This window comes from Elgaria multicarinata, chromosome 11 (assembly GCF_023053635.1).
Source record: "Elgaria multicarinata webbii isolate HBS135686 ecotype San Diego chromosome 11, rElgMul1.1.pri, whole genome shotgun sequence".
NCBI lineage: Eukaryota > Metazoa > Chordata > Lepidosauria > Squamata > Anguidae > Elgaria > Elgaria multicarinata.
In genome coordinates, this window is record NC_086181.1 from 2989984 (window position 1) to 3013724 (window position 23741).

General features: G+C 49.8%; 1 protein-coding gene across 1 annotated transcript; it reads left to right on the forward strand.

Moving 5' to 3' along the window:
* Positions 1 to 8579: 8579 nt before the first annotated feature.
* TCAP (titin-cap) lies at positions 8580 to 11240 on the forward strand. The gene is made up of 2 exons (XM_063136482.1): positions 8580 to 8810; positions 10115 to 11240. Exons 1-2 carry the CDS (start codon positions 8662 to 8664, stop codon positions 10509 to 10511), a joined length of 546 nt encoding a protein of 181 aa, XP_062992552.1. The 5' UTR covers positions 8580 to 8661; the 3' UTR covers positions 10512 to 11240.
* The last annotated feature ends 12501 nt before the right edge of the window (positions 11241 to 23741 follow it).

The following is a 23741-nucleotide window of genomic DNA, read 5'->3' on the forward strand; positions in this document are numbered from 1 at the left end:
TGCTTTATTCCAAGATCTGTGCAAAATCCAGTGGACAGCCGGTTTGGCTGAGTGTGGTTTCCTTTACATGGTGGGCAGCGCTGGGATTTGACACAGATCTGGAGGAATAAATGCTGGCAAGACAAGGAGAGCAGGAGATGGAATTGAACCCTAAACCAGCAAAGGGTAGTCCAGCCAGGATGTTGCAGGGGATGCCCCTGGGAGAAGAAGAATTAGCTCAGGTTCAGGGAGCGGAAGCTCCAGGAGTAGAGGATGGAGAAAACCCTCGGGAAGAAGCAGGGGGGGAGTCCAGTGCAGCCACCTTAGGGTGGGGATTGCAGGAGACACCCGGCTTCGAGGGGACAGTTCGGAGACGTTCGGCAGGGCGGTGGTGGATGCCACAGGCGGCAGACAAGGCGTGGTACGAATGCAAACTGGGAACGTCCATGCCGGCGGAGTTGTTGGCCGAGGAAGTTGAGGAAGGGCCCAGTTCGCGGCGGGCCACAGCGTCGTGGAAGCCCGGAGGACCGGAGGAGAAGGGTCAGAAAATGTGGGTCCCGCAGCGGCAGAAGAGCCGCCCGCCTCTGCTCCCTCGCTCTCCAGGAAGGACAAACGGGAACGGCGGCGAAACCGAGGAGCAGAGGATGCGGAGAATGTATGCGGATTGCAGGGAAATGATGGCTCGGCAACTGCAGCTGATGGAGAGGGGAGGAAACCCCGGCCCACGGATTGATAGAAGGGCATTCCCCGTGTTCCAGGAGGGGGACGATGTGGGAGCGTTTCTGGCCCTGTTCGAGGACACGTGTGACGAGATGGGGGTGCCAGTCGCCCAGAGGATGAGTTTGCTGAGGCCGCAGATTACGGGAACTTTGCGAGAAATGGTGGCTACCATCCCACGGGAGCTGCGTAATAGCTACCTATATTTTAAAAGCCTGGCCAAAGAACAGTTTGCTTTAACAGCAGAGCACTGCCGACAAAAGTTTCGCCGGCTGGCCAAGAGTCCGAAAGAAACTTTTTCCGCCTTTGCCACCAGGATGGTGACAGCCATGGATGCCTGGATGGAAGCGGAAGGGGTGCGAGACTTGAGAGGGGCAAAAAAATTGGTGGCAAAAGAACAATTGTATCGGCAGTTCCCGGAGAAGTTCGATGCATGGGTCGGAGAGAAGAATCCGAGAACCGTGATGGAGGCGGCCAAGATGGCGGACCGGCTGCAGGCGTTTGAGCGGAAAGGAGCTGGCGGGGCGCCGAGGCTGCTGGAGGTGCGGACTGGAGTGGGCCCTGCGGAGAAGAAGCCTGTGTGGCCAGCCAAGGAGCGGCGAGATAAGGGCGGAGCAGCAGCGGCAGGCGGAACCCCCAGCGGCGGGTGTTTCTACTGCAAGGAGCTGGGGCATATGAAGAGGGAATGCCCCAAGCTAGCCGCTAAGTCACCAGCCTTAGGGGCAAAACCTTCACCCGGGGTGCGAGCGGCGGCGGCACCGATGGCGCCACCCTCACCTGGGTCCAACTGGAGCGATGATAGTGGTGGCGAGGCGACCGACTTGGAGTGGGAACACATGTGAGCGGAATCAGCAGGAGTGGCTCAGGCCGCTGCGGCATCCGGGAGTCCCGAGCCAGCGAACGCGATTTCCATGCGGCTGGTGACTCCGGCGCAGCTCCAGTGGAGTCGTCGCAGATTCTGTGAGTGCGTGGTGGTCAATGGGAAGACAATTCGGGCTCAGAGAGATACCGGCGCAGATTTAAGTTCGGCCCATATAGGACTGCTGAAACCTGGACAAAGTTTGGTGGGCCGAACCATAAAGGTGACCCCGTATGGAGCGCCTCCCTTTGAGGCGCCGCTGGCCCGAGTGAAATTGGAGTATCAGGGATGGAAGGGGGAGCTAATTATCCTTACGCATCGGGAAGGGCCAGCTTTCCTCCTGGGCAACGACTTGTGCTTTAAAGTAACCCAGCTAGCGGTCACGACCCGGGGAAAAGCGGCCCGGGAGCGGAAGGATTCCCCGGGAAAGGAGGGAGCCCCTGCTACCCAGGGAGAACCGGCGCAGGAAGGCGGGGGGGGGAAAGGGGAGGAGGTTACCACAGAGTTCCTCAAAGAAGTGCAACAGGACCCCTCTTTGCAAGAGTGTCGGGATGCCGCGGGAGGTCCCAGGGGAGAGAGAGGAAAAATGGGAAAAGCCACGTTTGTGTGGGAACGGGGCAGGCTGTACCGCAGGTTTTCGCCGAAAGGAGGAGGGGGAGCGGAATGAAAACAGCTGGTGGTGCCCAAGTCAGAGCGGGGGAAGGTGCTGGAAATGGCCCATGAGCGGTTGTGGGCGGGGCATTTGGGAATCCGCCGCACACTGGAGCGGGTGAGCCAGGACTTTTACTGGCCAGGGGTGGCTCAGGAGGTAAAAGATTTTTGTAACTCCTGTGAAGTTTGCCAATGGGTGGGCTTCCCTCGGGATCACCCAAAGGCCCCACTACACCCGTCCTTGATTATGGAAGTACCGTTTGAAAAGGTGGGGGTGGACATTTTGGGCCCATTCAATCCAGCCACCCGAGGGGGAAAGAAATATATCTTAACCATGGTGGATTATGCCACGCGATATGCGGAGGCAGTGCCGCTCGCAGTTATTTCAGCCCCCCAGGTGGCCAAAGCCCTGATGTCGATATTTACCAGGGTGGGGGGTCCCTAAAACATTGGTGCATGACCAGGGAGGAAATTTTATGTCAGCCCTGCTAAAAGAGCTGTGGCGGTTGGCGGGGGTGCAACAGTGTGTGGCGGCGGCGTATCATCATGAAGGGAATGGGTTGGTGGAACAGTTTAATCAGACCCTGGGGAAAATGTTAAAGGCCTACGCGGTGAAGCACGCAGCCGACTGGGATCAGGCACTGCCCTACCTTCTCTTTGCTGCTCGGGACTCGAAGAGCGATAGCCTAGGGTTCTTGGCGAATGAATTGGTGTTTGGGAGGGAGTTGCGAGGACCTTTGAAGCTGTTGCAGGAGAAGTGGGAGGACAGTGCCTCCCCGGCCCCGGTGTCGGTAGTGGAGTATATGCAAAAGCTGCAAAATTTATTGAAGGAGGTAGGGGAAGTCACACAGGAGAATTTGGAGCAGGCCCAGCAGACTCAGAAGCGGTGGTACGATCGGCAGGCTAGGCGGCGAGTGTTCCAAGTGGGAGAAAAGGTGTTGGTGTTGAAACCTGTAAAGCCCGAGAAATTGGCGGTGCGTTGGGAGGGGCCCTTAGTAGTGGAGAAGAAGTTGAATGAAGTGAACTATTTGTTGCGGGACGTGGATAAACAACGGCGGGTGAAAGTCTTTCATATAAACATGATGAAGCCCTTTCGGGCGCGCGGGGTGCACGTTGGTCAGGTGGGCAGTGAGGAAGAAGGGGGAGATGGAGCCGGGCTGGACGTATTGGCCCGTTATCGGCCAATGGAGGGGGTAGAAGAGATTCAAGTTCCCGGGGAGCTGAGCACCCTGCACGGGAAGCAGTTGCGGCAGCAGCTTGGAGAGTTTAGGGAATTGTTTTCGGGATTGCCCGGGCGAACATCATTGACTAGACACTCCATTAATACTGGGAAACACCCCCCGATCCACACGCCACCTCACCGGTTAAACAGAAAACAGTTGGAGGTGGTGAATAAGGAAGTGGAGGAAATGTTAGCTATGGGGGTGATTGAAAAGAGTCAGAGCCCTTGGTCCTCTCCTCTTGTGCTCGTGGCAAAAAAGGACAGATCTGTCCGTTTTTGCGTGGATTTTAGAAAATTAAACAGCGTGACGACTGTGGAGACTTATCCTATGCCTCGCACTGATGATTTGATTGAAACATTGGGGAAAGCGAAGTTTATCTCGACGTTAGACTTAACCAAGGGATATTGGCAAGTGCTGCTGGATGAGGATGCGGCTGCCAAATCCGCCTTCTCTACTCCGCGGGGTCACTACCAATTTAAGGTTCTTCCTTTCGGGCTCTCGTCTGCACCGGCTTGTTTCCAAAGGCTAATGGATCGGGTCCTAGACGGCTTGGGAGCGTTTGCGTGTGTTTACCTGGATGACGTGGCCGTATTTAGCGACACGTGGGAACAACATCTAGAGCATCTAGGGCAGGTGCTGGGACGGTTGCGAGAGGCGGGGTTGACCGTGAAGGCTTCCAAATGCCAATTTGGGCGAGGAGAGGTGACCTACCTAGGGCATAAGGTGGGGCGGGGGGCGCTGAAACCGATGGCCGCATCCCCAGACTAAGAGGCAGGTGCAGTCGTTCCTTGGGCTAGCCGGGTATTACCGGAGGTTTGTGCCGAATTTTAGCCAGTTGGCCGCTCCTTTGACGAAGCTGTGCCGAAAGAGGCAGCCGCTGCGAGTCTGCTGGACAGAGGCTTGCCAGAGGGTGTTTGAGAAGCTGAAGGATCGGTTGCAACGTGCCCCGGTCTTGAAAGCCCCCGATTTTGACCAGCCGTTTGTGGTGCAGACGGATGCCTCAGAAGCGGGCCTGGGCATGGTGTTGTTGCAGAAGGGAGACGGAGGGCTGCAGCAACCAGTAGCATTTATTAGTAAAAAGCTGTTGCCGAGAGAAAGGGCTTTGGCGACCATTGAAAAGGAATGTTTGGCCATCGTGTGGGCATTAGGCAAGCTGAGGCCGTACTTGTGGGGAAGATCTTTTACGATCCAAAGTGACCATTCCCCCTTGTGTTGGTTAGCCAGGGTGAAGAATACCAATCAAAAACTGCTACGATGGAGCCTGGCCTTACAGGACTTTGAATTCACAATCTCCCACATCAAAGGCAGAGAGAATGTGGTGGCTGATGGGCTATCCCGGAGCTTCAACCGAGGGGAAGGGGGGGGGATTGAACAATAATTAAAGATTTTACTGGGAGATGGCTTTTTCTAGAAAAGCCATCTTGAGGGGGAAGGTGTAAGGAAGGGGTTAAGTGTACAAAGAATTGCTGTTTTTAAGAATTTTTATTCATTCTCTATTGTCTGTTATAGAATTGCAGAAGTACCGCTTATCTCGCCACCTGGCCGTGGGCGTGAGGCCATCTCCTGGCTCCGTCAAGGCGAGAGAAGTGGCCTTGGGGCAATTTGCATCTGTGAAGGGAAAAAATGGCCCATCCGGAGGGAGGGGGGAGTAGAATAGCTGAGTGGCCATAAAAGTCTACCATACGTGGGGCCTGGCGCCTGAGCTGAAGGACACCTGGCTGGGGAAGTATATTCTGTAACAATGTATTAGTATTGCTGGTATTGGGGTTCAGGGTGTTATTTCTGTATCAATTTTAGTAGCTAATCTGATGTGTTGCTTGCCTCTTACCCTTCCAATTTCAATAAAGGATTGGGCCTAACCCTTTCAATTTGAGATCTGTGTGCTTTATTCCAAGATCTGTGCAAAATCCAGTGGACAGCCGGTTTGGCTGAGTGTGGTTCCCTTTACACCTATGACCGCTTGCTGGCTTCGGCTGATGCTTATTGCAGCAATGTTATTCAGTATTCAAAAATGGTATACATTTTTTCATGTTGTAGCTCAGAAGAGTTGAGCCTAAGGACTAAATCCTGCCCTCCGTGGTTCCCCACATAGCCATCACCCCTTCCGTTGACCCCACCCCCTTGCCCCTGACCATTTGGTGGGTTGCCCAGCTTTTGTGCAGTTTCCCCCTGTCATTCTGAAAGGATGAAGTTCCTGCCCTAAGGTTTAATTACTAATAGTAAGAGCTTTAAGCTACAATGTGCTGGTATTTTGGCCTTGCCCTTTTTTGTCTCTGGCCCCACCCAAGAGATTCTCCAAACCTGAATTCAGTCTGGATGAAAGAGATTAGACACCCCTGTTTGGGCTCACCTTCCCAACAGCATTTTGAGGTTGGTTAGACCTTGAGAGCTGACTTAACTGAGCAAGGATTTGAACCAGGATTTCATTACATCCCAACACTAATTTCATTCCAATGTGCTGATCCCTGCGGAGCCACGTTCTTTATCCATCAGGGTCTCCTTTTTGTTTATCACATCTTTCCTCCAAGGAACTCAGGATTGCATATATAGTGAGCAGTCCCCTAATATTTTATCTTCACAACAACCCTGTGAGGTAGGTTAGGCTGAGTCAGAGTGACTGGGCCTAAGTTTACCAGGGGTGTGCGTCTAGATGCCACCACCTTGGAAGGGTGTCAGGTCAAAAGCCTGCAAGGCTAAACCAATAAAACTAGACAGGGGCAGGAGAGAGGGCGGGCCATTTGGCCAGAAAAGCCTGCCCTGTGCCCTGCGTTCCCACGCTTTCCCATCCCAACAAAAGACAACCTCTCTCTCCATTGGAGCTTTTGCACAACACCCACAGATAACCCAGAATAAATGAAAAAGTCAGCACATTTTAAAGTGTGCAGTTCTGGGGAAAACCCTTGTGGTGGGTGCAAGTTGGTGGCTGCATCATATAAACTATGCAGCAGTGCTACTGCGCAGCCACCATGGGGTATACAGGGCATATAGACAGCCAATGAGTTTCATGATTGGGATTGGAGCCCAGCTTCCCTGGGTCGGGATGTGTCCCTCCACCCTGATTCGCCTTCCCTCGTTCCTGTTCTCTGCCTTCCTTCCTACCATCTAGGGGTCATGGGGCTTACATGTGCACAAGACATGTGCCATCTGCGCCCACAGCTCCTCTGCTCCCTCCTCTCCTGAGTGGCTTGCTGCCCAGTTAGCAACTCACGTTGCCCCTGTCCTTATCTCCCCTTGCAAGACCACGCAGGACATTTTCTCCCAGTCAGGCCAAAGTTTTGACATTGTGTCTCCGTCAGGCAGAAAGAAGTGCGTTTGGACCTGGCTGTGTGTGCGTGGGGTGGGGGGAGCGTGAGTGGGGGGGGTGCGGCAGGAGTCGTAGTCCTGAAACTAGAACGGGGGAGTGGGCGGGTGGAAAGAACTTCTTTCCAAATGACTTCATCCCCCAGACACGTCACACAGCTGTGATGGCTTAGCGCAGGCTTCTCCCATCAACAATGCCCATAAGCCTTCCATCCGTCACTGGATGCCTTTCTGAATTACATTTCCTCGCTCCTAGTTTCTCTTAATCTCAGGACAACTGAGTTCATTTCTTCCTCCATTGCCGTTAAGGATTAGGATCTCAACATGAATTTGGATCCAGACATTATCCTACAAATTTTGATGCTGAAACGTTCTGTTCATATTTGATGGCTGTCTTGAAATTTTGTCAAATATTGAGGCCATGGTAGCATTTGATGATCAGATAGCAATGGTATGGAGTCTGGCGGTATTTCATTAGGGTGGCCACTTAGGTATTGCCCCCCCCCCAAAAGATAAAAGAGACACAGAATGACATCAAATGTGCAGATGCTCATTTAAATGCATAGATGCACTTTTAATTATAATGACCATAATTTAAGTGGAAATAAAATACATGTCATCATAGTGGGGGAGACTGTGACCCAACGACCTGTGTGCCACGTAGTCTGCTGTCCAGGTGCAAACTGTTGATGGACAACTTGTGTTCAGAGGAGGGCAACCAGGATGATCAGGGGTCTGAAAACAAAGCCCTATGAAGAGAGACTGAAAGAACTGGGCATGTTTAGCCTGGAGAAGAGAAAACTGAGGGGAGACATGATAGCACTCTTCAAATACTTAAAAGGTTGTCATACAGAGGAGGTTCAGGATCTTTTGTCAATCCTCCCAGAGTGCAGGACACGGATTAACGGGCTCAAGTTAAAGGAAGCCAGATTCCAGCAGGAAAAACTTCCTGACTGTTAGAGCAGTACGACAATGGAATCAGTTACCTAGGGAGGTTGTGGGCTCTCCCACACTTAGAGGCATTCAAGAGGCAGCTGGACAACCATCTTTCAGGCATGCTTTAGGGTGGATTCCTGCATTGAGCAGGGGGTTGGACTCGATGGCCTTGTAGGCCCCTTCCAACTCTGCTATTCCATGATTCTATGAACTTCTGTTCTCCCTTCTTATGGTTCATTAAATTGGAATTGGACAGAACAGAGGACTGTCTTCTGTAAAGTAGGACAAATTGGCCACTGTATATTGGGGGATTTGACACCTTTTTTAAAAAGTTGTATTTGTTGCCTGCCAAAACAATCTAGAGATGCCAATGTCTAAATTAGTTGAATTTCATCATTCCTCAGTGGCAAGACAGAAATGTATGAATTCTGCACATGACCAGACGTACTCTCTTTAATGTTCCACATGTTTCCTAGGGATGAGCTAAAGGCACTGAAAAGTGATACATCTCTGGGTGAAGAGCTGGCAGTCCTCTTAGCCAGAAAAATGATTATCATTACTCCAGTGAGCCAAATTTGAAATACTAAACAAACATTATTTATAATATCTACCCAACTTTAAGATTATTTCAGAATATCATATGTTTGCATTCTTTCAAACTTCCATGATCAATTAATCACATGACCTGTTGACAGCCACTCATTCTTGCCAGGAAGGTTACAGTTAAAAGAATATAAAAATATTGTAACGTCACAGATTTGGCTTCCAGTAACACACACATGCCGGGGAGGCAAAGAGCGGGGGAGGAGAGGAGAGGTCTCCAGTATCGGAATGCCACACCAGTGACGCTGCAAGACCAATATAGCTCCAGACGCCAACCCCTGGGGAATGAGCACTCGGAAAACTATATAAATCATCCGCACAGGGGACAAGAGACCAGACAGAATTGAGACGTCAAGCACCCATCCTAGTTCAAGCAAAAAACCAGACGCAGCGATGCACGGCAAGAGCGTGGTCCTCCGCAGCTCCGGGACGCTGTCTGCAGCTGAACTGGGCTGCCAGGTGTCCGAGAAGGATACGACACGGAAGGAATCGTTCACTGCTGAATGGAAAGACCTGTCGCTCACCACTAGGCCTGAAGAAGGGTGAGTGTTGGGATTGGATCGGGCAGAGATTAGGACAGGCTTAGTCAAAGATATTGTAATCCGATGGGTCAGTTGTTGTTTTTCCTTCTTGTGGAAGTTACTGGTTGGACAAAGTCTTCCTCTGGGATCCTCCGAGCAAGCTTAGACAAAGAAAGTCTTGATAGTTCTCTCTAAGAAGTTAAACACTGTCAAGCTGTGGAGGATCCAGACATGTAGGCTACTACACAGGCATCTTCTAGCTTTTTCTTTCAGTTATATGGATTCACATTGGAATGAAATAGACCAGGAACATAGCAATGCTGAGGGTCAGTGAGCCACCATGGGATGCATGCTTATTACGGTTACCTAATGAGGATGAGTTACACACGTGTGACCTTTATAACGCAGGGTTCTAAACAATGGTAGATTTTCCTGCCTACATACAAATGGTTAGGAACACATCAATAGCTTTCCTGGTCCCAACACAGCTTGTCTCTAGTCCAGCTTCCTGTCTGAAGCAGCGGCCACGCAGACCCTTCTGGAGAACGCACAAAAGAGGGTATGATGGGAATGTGGCCTTTGTTTGCCCATCTGCTACTCCAAGAGATCCTGCCTCGGATCTTCAGAGCAGCTTTGCTGGGTCAGACCCAAGGAATGTCTAATCCAGCATCCTATTTAGCCCAGTGGCCAGCCAGGTGCCCATGGGAAGTCCACAAGTAGGACACGGGGGGCAAGAGCTGCTGCCCGGTGTTACAACTAGGACTGGAGGCCCACTGCCTTGGATCCTGGTAGTAGCATATAGCCATCTTGGCTAGTAGCCATGGGCAGCTTCACCACTCGCCAGTGATTAGCGTTGCCTAAAGGTGACTTTGCCCCCCACCCACCATTGCATCCATATGGCTGGCTCCATCAGCTACCTCCCATGTGCTACAAAGGCCAATTTCAGCTGCAGGGAGCAGGAAATCAGGGTTCTGATGTGCCCACGGAGCCTCCACAACCAGAGGAAGGTCCCCTCTACAGAACATTGTCTTCCCAATGCATGGCAGGTTTGTGGAGTTCACGTGCTCATCCCTGCTCTCTCCCGTGTCACGTGGGGTGTAAAAGTGCCTGAAGAGGGTGACAGCAATGGTGAGCATGAAGACAGGCGAATGAAAGCAGCTCCAGCTTCATGAATTGGGTGAAGGAGTCCAGTCTTATCTGCCCTGCCAGGGATAGAATGGGATGAGACGAGGCCCTGATGTTAGAGGTTACAAGGCCAAGTTGGGGACTGCTGGGGCAGGGTGTGGGGTGAATCTACAATGAATTCTCTGCCCCCTTCTCCACAGCTGGTCTCGGTTTGAGGCAGACAAACGGCATCGAGAGACCTATCACCAGCAGCAGGAGGCCCGGGTCATCGTGCAGCGGTCACCATGGGGCATCCTCCGCCTGGGTCTGCTGGGGGAGCCTCTGGCCTCCTACCACCTGCCATATCAGCGGCCCTTGCCCTTGCCTATCTTCACACCCAGCAGGCTGAGCACCAAGGCTGAGCGGGAGTTTACGCCCACTCCCTCGGAGTCCGTGGAGTCGCTGCCACCAGCCGGCGTGTGCCCCGACAAGACACCTCTGGCCGAGATCACCAAAGAATTGCCACCCGTCATCCAACCCAGCTGCCCCGACTTCAAAAAAGCTGGCCTGCCCCGTTCCTTGTCCCGCTCCATGTCTCAGGAGGCCCAGAGAGGCTGAGGCCGTGGGCCACCCCCAGCACAACAACTTCCCTTGTCGGAACTGGCTTGGATGCCTCGGGCCTTTGCATCGGTTGCTGCATGAGGACTGTCTAGAGGGGCCCAAAGCTGTAGAAAAGACTTGGTAGGATTGAACCCATCTTGGTTAACCCTTTTGGGGGGAGGGGGCGAAGACGGTGGCTGTATCTGTGTGTGCATATAGTTCATTAGATGTACAGTGCCATGTGCACCTGTACCTCCAGTGCTTGCCTTTCTGCACTGAGTATTTTTTAAGACTGCCTCCCTGGGGGCGGAGGGGGAGCCCGTTGGACTGGAGGAGAAAGAGGCAAAGCCAGCGTGCTCAACTCCTAAAGTTCCAGGGTGTGGAAATGAATTGGAAGAATAAATGGTTAAGGCGGAGGAGGATGGGAGCCGTACTTCCTGCCTTTAGCAGGAGAGAGCTAGGGCAAGACTCCTCCCAAGTTCTGGCTTTGGAAAAGGGAGAAAAGTGTCTAGCGGGTTGCAGCAAGTGAGATAATTTGTGAGAAGCTGGTGACATTCTTGGTTCTGTTAGGGTTCTTGATTCTGTCACAGTCAGGGACTAGAAAGAGTGAGAGGATGACGTCTGGGGTCCCCCAACCCCATTTCTCAGCTCCGTGACTTGGGGCACGGGACTCCTTGTCACCGTGAAATGTCCCAATGAAGGAACATGTGTCATGTGAAGTGAGGAACAACCGCACTTTGGGAAGGGGTGTGTGATCTCAGGTTGAACTGAAGGGCTTCGAGAAATGGCAAGGGAGCGTTTTGAGCCTGAGTCGAACAGCAGGTTTGGGCTTCCATCCTGGCCCCCCGCATGGAATGACAACTATAGACAAGTAACTGAGAAGGCTGGAAGATTCCACTGTGAATATCCCCCAGCATCCCTATTTTTTCTTATCCTCTGTTTTTCTTTTAAAGAAAATAATAATAAAAAAATCTTATCAGTACTCTGTTTTTCTTCATTGTATTCTTATAGGTTAATGAAATAGGAGGAATAACAGACTATGCACCTCTGTCACTTCAGAGACCTCAAATCTGTCCTGCACAAGCAATCTGACCACTTTAACAAATGTCTCACTCTCCTTTTCGCAGTCAGCCAGCGTGCACGTTTTAGAGCAACCCAAAACTCTTATTGGGTAGAAAGGAGAGAGGACAAAGCTGCTGCTATGTAAAGGAAGCAAAGGTCACTGCTGCCCTTGTGCCACCTGACAGGACAGGTATTGAACACGTCCTCTGCATGCTGCAGCACACCCTAGAAAGCAACTCCTCTTGTTGCTTTTGGAAATACAAGCCAGGGAGCACCTTTCACCTCAATCCGACTTCTCTCAGTAAGGGAGCATGCAGGCTCTGGCGTTACACAAACTCCCGAATCAGGGAAAGGGAAAAAGTAATGTTGTTATTTACCTCTTGCAAAGACACCACTCGAACTGCACCCGGGGTGGGGAAGCTGTGGGGCGGGGAAGAGTTACAGAAGGAAAAAAGTGGGCAGGGAAAGGATTAAGCACACAAACACACATACACACACACCCAAGCGGCTTATTTATTTATTTATTTATTATTTTTATTTATTTATTGCATTTCTACACCGCCCAATAGCCGGAGTTCTCCGGGCGGTTCACAAAAATGAAAAACATTCAAAGTATAAAACAAAGAGTATAAAACCATAATATAAAATACAAAATAAAAGCTCAACCAGATAAAAACCGCTGCTGCTTCATTTAACATCTCCCCCTTCTGAACCTCTTTTCTTCTAAGACAGAGATCTGCATGTAACATGTGGTTATTCCCCTTACCTACCAGAGACGAAATGACTTCTAAAACCAGCCACCTTTAGCACCCCTTCCATCTCCACCTCTCCACGAGCAGTATGTAAGGTCAGGGGACAATAGCCCCCATTTCCCACACACACACTTTTTTAGAAATACACATACTCCTCAGGAGCAGCTTTATCTTTGGTTATTATGAGGCCTAAAAGTAACCATAACTGTAAATCTTTACCTTCACTGAAATTGCTGCCCCGCCCTCTAAATCCAGTTAACAGCACCCCTGTGCTCCATTGCTGAAAATTTGCCTCTATCAATCCATTAACTAACACTTTAGATAGTTAATTGGGTGTTCAAAATGATTTAAAGAGTGTAGCCCTTATTTAAACCTATGGCTCCCCAAGGGTATCCAAAATGGATTCAGTGAGACCACATTCAAAGGCTAAAGACAGACATAAGATCCCTGAGCTGGCAATGATGGGATACAAATGTTTTAATAAATAAGTAAATAAATAAATACAACTTTTTTTAAAAGTGTAGTGGAAGCAATTTGAACATGTTACTGCCCTGAAAAGAAATGCCTGGGAGTGCAGCAACTGCGTTCACTATGCTTCAAATATTATGTCTGTCTTCAGCCTCAGTTGGTCACACCTTACTTTTCCACTTTTCATATATCCCTTAAGAGCATCGTGTTGTTAGTCCTCTTCAGAAGAACCGATCACATTCAGGGAAGTCAGATGTGTAGATACCCCAGCATTCTTTGCAGCTGTGCTTCCACACTATAAATAGACACACACTCTGTGAGGTGAGGAAAAGCAGTCCAGCTTCAGTAATTTTCACATCTCCAGAGTGATCAAGGGCATGCCCCCCACTATTATTTCTGCAGTTTGAAAATGGTATATGAAATGTGTCCTGGGCCCCAACAGTTGACACTACTATTATAAACCATTTTAAAGCAGTATGTAGATCCTGCCCATGATAATGCACCATTTAATATTATTGTGGGATATTGCAGGCCACTAGATGGCACTGGTTCATTTAACTTTATGGAGCATGGCCAAGAGGGGAAGTTTTCAATTTCAAATCACATGGTCATCACCTAAAGGAGTCATAGTCAATACAGAAAGACCGCAGAAGAAGAAGAAAAATGGTAAGGGTGCAGGTTTCTTAGAAGGGGGGCTCATCATTAGTACCAGCAGTAGCACAGTTTCTCTTTCTCTCATGAAGTTTTCTGAGAGTGAGAGAGAGAGAGAGCGCTGCTGCTACTGCAGCAGCAACAGTGTTGGTAGCCTGGCTACCATTTTACCCCCCCCCCCCTTCCCAGCAATGCCTGGACCTAGTGACATGCTATGACATGGTGGGGCTGGGTGAAATCACCACGACAAATATGAATGGAAAATATTTGAAGAAAATTCTGCCAAATGGCCTTCTTTTTCTTAGGGATAGAGGGAGAGGGAGAAAAAGAAAAAAGGTGTCTTCTTTGGCTCAGTTTTACTCCTGGCTGATTTTGGAGCATTGCTGCCAGTCAGAGCAGACAGTGCTGGCCTACACAGATCAATAGTTCGGCTCCACATAAAACAGCTCCACGTGTTTATATGCAACGCTCTTCAGGTCTGGGAAACTTGCACCTGAGGTTGTGGGTTAGCTATCTTCCCGATGTGCTAGGTTTCTGTGTGCAGATGTGTACAAATGTATGATTCTCCAATTGCGGTCTGAAGAGCTACACCACAATATTTGTTTGTGCTCTTGGGGTGAACAGGTAAAAAATGGAGTGGTAAGGACTTAAAACAATGATGGTAAGACTGAGATAACCACCCCATGAACATGGGTTACAATGGCTAGAGAAGAGATACCTAAACTGTGTGCTGTGGCAAACCACTAATGTGCCACAATACAACAACACAATGGCTGTGTTCAGACAACATGACAGTCAATGGTGGAGTAATAATCAATTGAACAGTAGTTTATCAACCGTGGTGTGGATTAGGATCAGCGTTGAGTTGACTATTAGTCCATGCTGAATTGACTCACTCATCTCCTGCTCTCTCTCCTCCCTCAGTCCTCCCGCTAGTATCCCATCAGCCATTGCTGCTGAAAATATATCCTGCCAGCTGGACTAGAGTGGCAGCCACTGCTTTGACCACTCTTGCTTTGTGACTCTGTGGCTGATGAAATAACCAACGGTGCCCTCCACACAACTCGATAACCAATGGTGGTTCAAATAGCCAACTCTGCACAGCGTTGGTTATTTGCATTGGTTATTTCAGACAAATAACCAACTGTTGGTTAAAAAACTCCCTACACACAACATGATAATCCATGGTGGATTAAATAACCAACTGTTGACTAGTTAAACCCCCCCCCCCATTGGCTATTGTGTTGTCTGAACCCAGTCAATAAGTCAGGACTCTCGAGAACTCAAAGATGTGCATGGCTGAGTAACTGCTGTGGCCTTGCTTCCTCCCCATCACACTCCACTAGGGGGAAGGGCTGCAGCTCAGTGAGTAGAAGACATGCTTTGCAGGCCATTGATTCAGTCCTTGGTATCTCCAGCTAGGGCTGAAAAAGACTCCCGCCTGAAATTGTGGACAGCCACTGCCACTCAATGTAGAGGCAGCTTTCTCCAATGTGGTGCCCCCCAGAAGTTTTGGACTTCAACTGCCAGCATCCCCCAGCCAGCATGGCCAATGGTCAGGGATGCCGGGAGTTCCAGCTCAAAACATCTAGAGGACACCAAGTTGGGGAAGGCTAATGTAGACTACACTAAGCTAGTTGGACCAGTGGTGTTACATAAAGACCCAATACAGAGATGAGCTACAACTGATATGAAAGGTTAGCTCAAGGGACCTGCGCCTGCTGTTTGCATGGAGAGAGAGGACTTGAATGGGACACGCACTGGAGGATTAGGTTGGGTTGCGTTGCGGGATAGTCTGGTTTAAAGCCCATGTCAGCTGTGAAGTCCACCAAGTAACCTTGGGCTGTTCTCCATCTCCAAGCCTAATGCATCTCATGAGACTGGAGATAGAGGAGGTAAAATTTCTGATGAAAAAACAAACACCACTCCCAGGGAGCGCTTCAACCATTCTTGACAATGCTCAGAGAAAGAGGCTTGGAATACTTAATCCCCACCTGTGTAAGCACTGAAAGCCCCAAGAAAAGGGGTTAGATATCATCCCAAAATCCTATCTACTAAGAGGGCACTCATTCTCCCAAGGGAGGAGGACCATCCACGCATAAAAGGGAGGTACGTTGAACCAGTGACTGGACTCGGTAATGAGCGCCCAATACACAGATGTTGGATCCTGACAAGGCAGAAGCTCTGTGCGCGGGTGGTTCTCATGCCTGAGAATTGAGTGTGCAGCTTGTCCTGGATGGGGTCACCCTCCCCTGGAAAGAGCAGGTGTGCAGCTTGGGGGCATTCCTGGCGCCAGCTTTCTCACCAGAGGCCCAGCTGACCTCAGTGGCTCAGAGGGCCTTTCTTCAGCTATGGCCAGCAGGGCAGCTACTACGGCTGGCTTGCCAGCTACCAGGGTTGGCCCACCTCACTTTGCTGCCTGAGGCAAAGGGCAAGATGATACTTCCTACCCAGTCCGCATACAGAAACTGACTGGACTTACTACTGATTTTTACTTCAACGCTAGCAGCTGGATAGCATTCTCCATCACACCCAGGGCAGCATACCACAGCTCTGTCCTCCAAGAGACAAGAACAGTAAGCAGGCTGCCTCCACTGCCTGCCAGCAGAGGTAGTTGCTTCACGCTGCCTAATGGTAGGGCCAGCCCTGCAAGTTATGCTATTCCTGACTAGGGATCATCTGGCTACAGTAGTCCATGGTACATAGGGCTGCCCTTGAAGATGACCCGGAACCTTCAACCAAAACAGAATGTACAGAATGGCTGCTCAAATATTAATAGGTGCAGCCATGTGGGATCATCCTGTCAGTGATTCTAAGAGAGCTGTAATTCCAGGCCCAATTTAAGGTGCTGGTGCCTTACCTTCACAGCCTCTCCATATACCAGTCTGTGCAAGTCTTAAGTTCTGCAGAGGAAGCTCTTCTCAAAGTACCATCTACTCATAATATGACAGCTAGGGAACCTTCTCAGTTGCAGCACCCTGTTTGTGGCACAGCCTCCCCATGGAGGTGCGACTGGTGCTGGACTTGCTATAAATCCAGCACCAGATCAAAACCTTTCCGACCAAGAATACTGCACGCTGCAACGTTTTGTTTGCAGATCCCACTTGTAATGACATTATCATCATCGCTCTCCACGAGCAAACTGTGGATCAGTTTGTCTTCCCCCCTTTGAGTTCCCCTCCCCTAGCAGCCCCTGAAACACTTGCAAATAGCAACCTTAGGGCAGGGCAGGGCAGGGCAGGGCAGGGCAGAGCGAGGCCGCACTGACCGGCCCCAAAGATAGCCTGCGACGTAGGTTCAGACCACGCCCAGGCCTTGGCAATTCAGCCTTCACGTCTCTGCCTGTGCGCAGCCCAAGGTCACGAGGGTGACGGGTGGAACAGGCGGGGAGGTGGGTGAGACTCCGTTGCGGGAGGAGGAAGGGACAGGACAGCTAATCCCAGCTTTTGGGTCAGGCTCTTGATGCCAAAGCAGGGCCTGGGCATTTGGCAACAGGGCAAGATCTCGAGTGGGCCAGGAGGGAGTTATATAATCCCAAACGGCAAGCTGCCAATCAGCCCCCTTCCAGCAACTCCATTGGGGAGCCGGCGTGATCTGGCAGGCTCAGGGCCAGGGCTCCTATTTATAGTTTGGGGGAGGGAGTGGGGCGGGGCTGCATGATCACAGCGAAAAAGCATGTTGCCAATTGAGGACCACCCGCGGCATTACCCCTCAGCCATGAGGCTGAACACGGGAGTCGCCAGAGGTGGCTCTACCAGGGGGTGAGAGGGGTGTCGCAGAAGGGCATTTGGGGTGATGGGAAGGGGAGCAGAAGAAGAGAAGACAGGGCAGAGGAAGAAAGCCCCAGGAGAGTTCCCCTGGGCAAGCCTTGGTAAGCAAAGGTCACGGGAATTGTTGTTCCCCAATGGATCGGTTCCCATTTTAATAAACCAGTCATAAAACCGCTGCTGACACTGGGATTTCTTGGGTCAAGTATCTTGGGCTGACCGGTGCTGCTGCCGCCGCCGCCGCCGCCACCATTTCCCCAGAAGTGACATTCAAGCCAATGTTGATGTGGGGGAAAACTCTCTTGCGAATCTTCACTAATCCTACAAAGACCTCCAGCTTCCTTTGACATTCCTCAGGTCATTTTGCCTGAGGAGGAGCCAGCTGGGCTCATGCAAAGTAACAGGGGGAAATGCATTTCACACCCAGCGTTCAGATAGGCAAAGCTCCTCAGGGATCCTTGCAATTCCACTCTCTTTATATAGGCCCAATATAAAGTGGTAGACCAGTGTCTGAGGTGGTAGACTGACATCTGGCCTTTACCAGTTCCGACTGAATGCAAGAGTGTTCACAGTGCTTGCATTGCAGCCTTGGAGTGCTTCTCCAAGGGCCCCCAAATTCCCTGCACTTAGAAAAGTCGCATGTCAGGGGCATAGATTTTGCTTGCTTTTGGGGGGGCATATTTTGGTACGAAGGTGTGTTAATTGCCTCAGAGAGAACTATCCTCTGCCCCGACACACCACCTGTCATAATGATTGGCATTTTGTTCAATAATGAAGAGTTGTATATCAGTGTTATCGACCAACAGTGTGTGTCTGATGTGCACCCCCCATGCCAAGTTTGTTAGATCTACTTTGTTTTTTATTAGAATCCCAGGAGTCACCAACCAGAGCCAGGTGCAAAAGATGTGTGCTTAGACTTAAAGAATAGGGTGCCTCTGAGCATGTTCTGAGCCTAGGAATTTGTTTCCAGTCCAGGCACTGAACCGAACTCCAAGTCCTTTCACCCAAAGGCCCATTCCTGGTTATCCCAAGCAAGCTTTCTTCATTTCAGCAGTATAATTTGGGTGGGAAAAGTCATTTTGGTGTTGCTTTTGTTAAAGTTGTGGGAGTCAGAAACCCTTGCTGATCTTCTGCAACTCACCTGGAGCTCTACCAGTAGTTCCCAGTCTACATTCTCCCTACTCCTTCTTCAACTTTATGGAAGTTTACCTCTGATAACTGGACAAGAGCCCACCCAAGCACACACTCCTATCAGCCTCCCCATGTTGAAAAGGGCTGCTTGTACTTCTGCATTTGGAAGGGAATAGAATGCTCTCTCTTTTATCTCTCTATAAATGGGATTCAGCTTTAAAAATAGGACTTGGCATGGGACCCCCAGCATGCCTGTTTCTAGACAGAGAAATAAACAGTGTGTGTGTGTTTGGGTGGCAGGGCAAGTGGGGAGGGGGGTTGGGGTGTGCGTGATGGTTTCCAATGGGTTGGACTATAAAAGGATAAAGCAAGCTGATTAATGCCCTCTCCCCACAACAGGCACAGCCCTGTAGGCGATCACACCCTGATTTATTTACTTTTATTTTTAGAGAGCCCCTCCCCTCCATGAGGGACCAGTTCCTAACATAACAGCACAAACCCTCCAACGTGATCAAAGGTCAGAGCATCCAACGAGTGGAAAGTGTGGCGATAGCCGAGGCGACCCGAGGCTTGTGGACAAAGCGATTGTGCCAATTCTCAACTCACAGTCCTTCTCACCCTTGTCGGCCTGGTGCCTTTGAACCTATCAGTTGGCCATGGGGCAAGAGATGGCACTGAAAAGAGAGCACCAGTGTTTGGGGGTGTTTCCCCCCTCTTTCTACTCCACCATGGGGCCAGCGAGCCAGAGGAAGACAGCGCTGACTTGAGCCAGGATGCGTCCGAGTTCTGACTGAAACCTGACATGGGAGCCAAAAGCCTCCGCACGCTGGATCCCATGCATCCAACTACAGGCCCTGAACGTAGAGCCTCCCCACGCAGGATCGTTACCAAAACAAAGCCACAGGTCTTTGGATGCAGGTGCATGCTGGCGGTTTGGAAGGACAGGGGCAGTCAAGAGCTCTCCGAAAGCACTTAATTTAAAACATTCAAAGATACAAGATTAAAATGTAGACTTTAATCTTACTTACACTGTATTCCATAAACATCAAGAGCTCCTACTTATCAGGGACGTGCTCCAATTCCTGACCAGCAGGAGGGTGCTGTTGCACTCTTGTCCCACTCGAAGCTGTTTGGCCCAGTGCTGGACTAGGCAGGCCTTTGGTCTGATCCCGCACACCTCCCCTGATATCCTTATGCAAGACTATCCCTGCTTTCAGGTGGAAGCTGCCCTTAAATCCCTGTACTGGCTTTCTGGCCATCCCCAGATCCTAGACAAGATTCTTGTCCTTACCTGAAAAACGTTCCATGGCCTCCTCCCATCCCATGCACTTATCCCTCTGCTCTGACATCCCTTTCCTGTGACCTTCACGCATCCAGCTCCACCACCCTCAGCCATCAAAACATCTCCTGTTCTCTGCAACGATCCGGAACATTTTCTTTTGTTGCCTCTTATGCCCAGAATTGTCTCCATGCTACCACCTCCCTTATGTCCTTCAAGGGCCTCCTCAAAACTCACCCTTTCCAGGAAGCCTTAGGGAACCCCCTTCCCCTATGCCCAATACCCTATAGTACGGGTGGGCAACTAAATTAGGCTGGATAAATTCCACCCTAATTGAGCTTTAGGACTAGGATAAAGTCCTAAAGGAGAAGGCTATCTATAGCTACTAGTCCTGCTGGCTAAGTGCAACCTCCAGTATCAGAGGCAGTAAGCTTGTATACACCAGTTGCTGGGGAACATGGGTGGGAGGATGCTGTTACACAGTGTCCTGCTTGTGGGCCCCTGGTTGAAAGCTGGTGGGCCCCTGTGTGAACAGAGTGCTGAACTAGATGGACTCTTGGTCTGATCCAGCATCAGGGCTCTTCTGATGTTCTGATGAGGTGAGATGAGCCTCCACCCAGCCCCATGGGGAAAGACCAAGCCCCAGTGTTATTGTTTCCTGGATGGCGCACCTCACAGGACCTTGCTTGCTGTGCACAGGCTTTCCCCATCGGGGGAAGCTGTCATGCAGCACAGCCACACCAACTGAGTCAGCAGCTCTACCAGGGACACCATGCAAGCAACTCCCCACCACCACCTGGCCTGGATCACCTGCTGTTATCTCTGTTCACAGATTGGAGATAACAGCAGGCATTCCTGAAGGGGTTGGAGGAATCCATGAAGGCTCCATAGGCTGGAAGTTCTCCTGGTATGCCCTATAGCAGGGCTGGGGAATATGCGGACCTATCAAACCTCTTCTTCGTAAATGTAAACATAGAAACAACAACTAGTACTACTGCCTTGAAAAGTAGGTTAGGCTGTAATTCCGTCTGAAGGTCATGGAGATGATAAGTTTGGCCTAACTTACAGCGCTGGGGCAGGTATTGTTGAGCGTATGTGAGGCTTTTGGAACATTAAAACGTTAGTAGGTGTTGAAGTAGAAACAGTAGTAGTAGTTTTGCTCACAGACTTCTATGCACAAATCTGTTGACATCCCACAGCCTAAGTGAAACACAGAAGCTGCCTTGGCTTTCCCTTCCTCATCCATTTCGGGACAAGGAGTGCCCATTGCTGATGCTGTACGAGTAGGGATATTTAACACCACACCACTGTCCCAGGGGTAATATCGCTTGCCTGAGACCTTTAGCCAAAAACAGTGAATTCGCTATTTCTATTCCCACAGAGAGGATCACCGTATGCTTTTGATCACATCAGGGAATTGGCGGGACTTTGCTCAGGGCCAAGAAGGGAGTAAGACAGCTAAAGCCTTAGCTGGTTGTAAACGTGACCCTACTCAACATGTAGCTTTTGGCTCTGCCGTGTGTGTGTGTGTGTGAGAGAGAGAGAGAGAGACTCAGAGTAAATCCCCTTGCCATCTCTTCCAGTTGGGAATGTAAGGGCAGACTTGTTGAAACAAACCAAAGGCTCCATCCAGTCTGGCATTTTGCTTCCAACAGTGGCCAGCTATACGCTCACAAGCAGGGCACAAACAGCCCTCCTTGTTGTCTGCCCCAGCACATGATACTCACAGGAAACGGCCTCTGAACAAGGAGGGTTCAATTAGCTCTCACAGGCAATTTGTCTCTAATCCCCTTTTTGAAACTAAGGGCTTCTCTAAACAAGAGATTTATAGCACGCTCATGACTGTGGGTCGATTTCATGACATTGTCAACAAACAGGACATCTCCTATGGTCTCCCCCCCCCCGCCCAAATTCCATTTTTAAAAAGATCAAAGCTGGAATAAATCCTTAATAGTGCAAAATTGGCAGTGTGTAAAGCTGGCATTGTGCTATGAACTTGCTGAAGAAGGACTTTCCCTGCTGTCGGAGGGAGAAGGAGGTAAAATGTAGAGATGCCCTAACATTGCTAGAAGAGTTATGGACCATCTGTTGATAAGGTATAATGAAGACGTTGTCTTTGTTATATGTATGTATATGTATGTATACATATGTATGTATACATATACTGTATTTCTTCGATTCTAAGACACACTTTTCCCCCCATATAAACATCTCTAAAAACGGGATGCGTCTTAGAATCACGGGTGCGTTTATTATTTCTTAGAATCAAAGCTTTTTTTCTGTTGGTGGTACTGAAATTAGTGTGCATCTTACAATCAATGGCGTCTTAGAATCGAAGAAATACGGTACCTGCTTTTCACACTGCCAGCAGATAAATTCTTTGTCCGCAGGACTCTCTCTGTACAGTGTATTGTGCTCGATAAAACAGAGTTGCCTTACAACCAAAGTGGATTTTTATCCTTAACACTGGCTTATTTATGTATTTTATGTATTTCTTACATTTTTATACTCCCCAATAGCCAAGGCTCTCTCTGGGCAGTTCACGGTCAAACCATAAATTGCAACAGATCAAAACATAATATAAAAGTTTAAAAATACCATGTTGCTGCATACAAACCAGGAGTGGTAGTTTTAAAATAAACTCTAGTTTGTTAAGAAAACTAGGTTTGTAACCCATCGTTTGAAGTTGGCTTGTTTTGCAGTGTTTAAACCACGATTCCTGATTTGTGTATGCAGTGAGCCAGGGTTAGGGTTAAAACAAATCCTGCAGAAGGAGGAGAGCGGTGGGGCAGCACTTGAGCCCGAGGCTTTGCTCAAATTCAGAGGCTTTATTTTGATCACGTAACACTAAATCGTGGCTTAGTGCATGGGTGGTGAACCTTTTTCAGCCCAGAGGCCAAATTCTAATTTGGGAAGTGTTTGTGTATGATGGGATGGGAGAGACGATCCAGCAGTGGGCAGGGCGAAGGACAGGAGGGGCTGGAAAAGGACAAAATGGGTGGGGGCAAAGCAAAGTGAGCAGGGCCAGCTGTAATTTGTACCCATTTGGACATTTTCTCACTAAGCATAAAACAACAGCTCAGTTCTACGTAGAAGTAAACATATAAACCACAGCTCTTTACAGGACCAGTTTAAAGACCGCACTCTTTCAATATCTTTAAATCCCCCCTGATCTGGCATCACTAATCAGAGATAAGAGTGGGGTTTTCCTGCAGAGTTGGAGGGGAAAGGGAGTGGAGGAAGTTCATGGGCTAGGTAGGGAACCTCCATGGGGCAGAACCAGCCTGCAGGCTGGAGGTACCCTATCCATGGTTCAGTGTTATAAGTGAACCAGCCGCCCAAATTATGAATATGGCTGCAGCGTGCATTAAGGCACTGAAGGCATTCTGGTGGATACTTAAACATTTAATTGCCAGGCCTGTTTCATTTCCCGTCCCTATAGGATTTGAAAGCAGAGCGTGACAGATGATTTGTGCTGTCTACGCACCTAGGCAGAGCATCCGTTACAAGAGGTTTAAGATTCTTGTGAAAGTGCAAAACCGCAGACACCTTGACAAGGAAGAAAGAAATCACCACAGGGCAAGCTGAGGGGGGCGGGGGGGAAGCTTGTTAACTACGTAGCAGGTGCTTTTCAGCTGCCAGTTCTTCTCAGTTGTTGGAGGGACAACGCAGCAGGAGGGCGTGTGGAGGGACAAGGCCAGAAGTCTCCTACGTTTCTTGCCAAGCTCCAGAAGCTAGAGTCTAGATTGATCTCTGAACTCTGGGATCCAGGCTTAAGGAAAGGCCCCCGCTGGATCCATCCCTCTCTCCGCTTTTTGAGGGGAGGAAGAGAAGCAGAACGTGGGAGGGGGCAGGGAGGGAGGCAGGCAAGGAATTTCCTCCGTTGGGCCTTTGATCCCAGCAACCAGAGGCTCTGCTATTTAGGAATGGGAGCCAGAGGGATTAGTGGGAGGGGGGAGGGCAGTCCGATCACCACACTCTGGGCGGTTTGGATAACAGGGACAGTTTGTACACAGAGATATTGGGAGAAAGAAATGATGACAGGACAACAGGTGGTCGGGAAACACAAAAAGTGGACAAGCAAAAGGAGGAGGAGAGAAAGCTGATCCTTCTTTCATAAGATAGAGAAAATACATTT

Bases quoted from the DNA above. Each gene is read 5' to 3' on its own strand.
- TCAP (XM_063136482.1), top strand. From the start codon at position 8,662: ATGCACGGCAAGAGCGTGGTCCTCCGCAGCTCCGGGACGCTGTCTGCA. The intron at 8,811-10,114 runs GTGAGTGTTGGG...CCTTCTCCACAG, and splicing joins ACCACTAGGCCTGAAGAAGG to CTGGTCTCGGTTTGAGGCAG.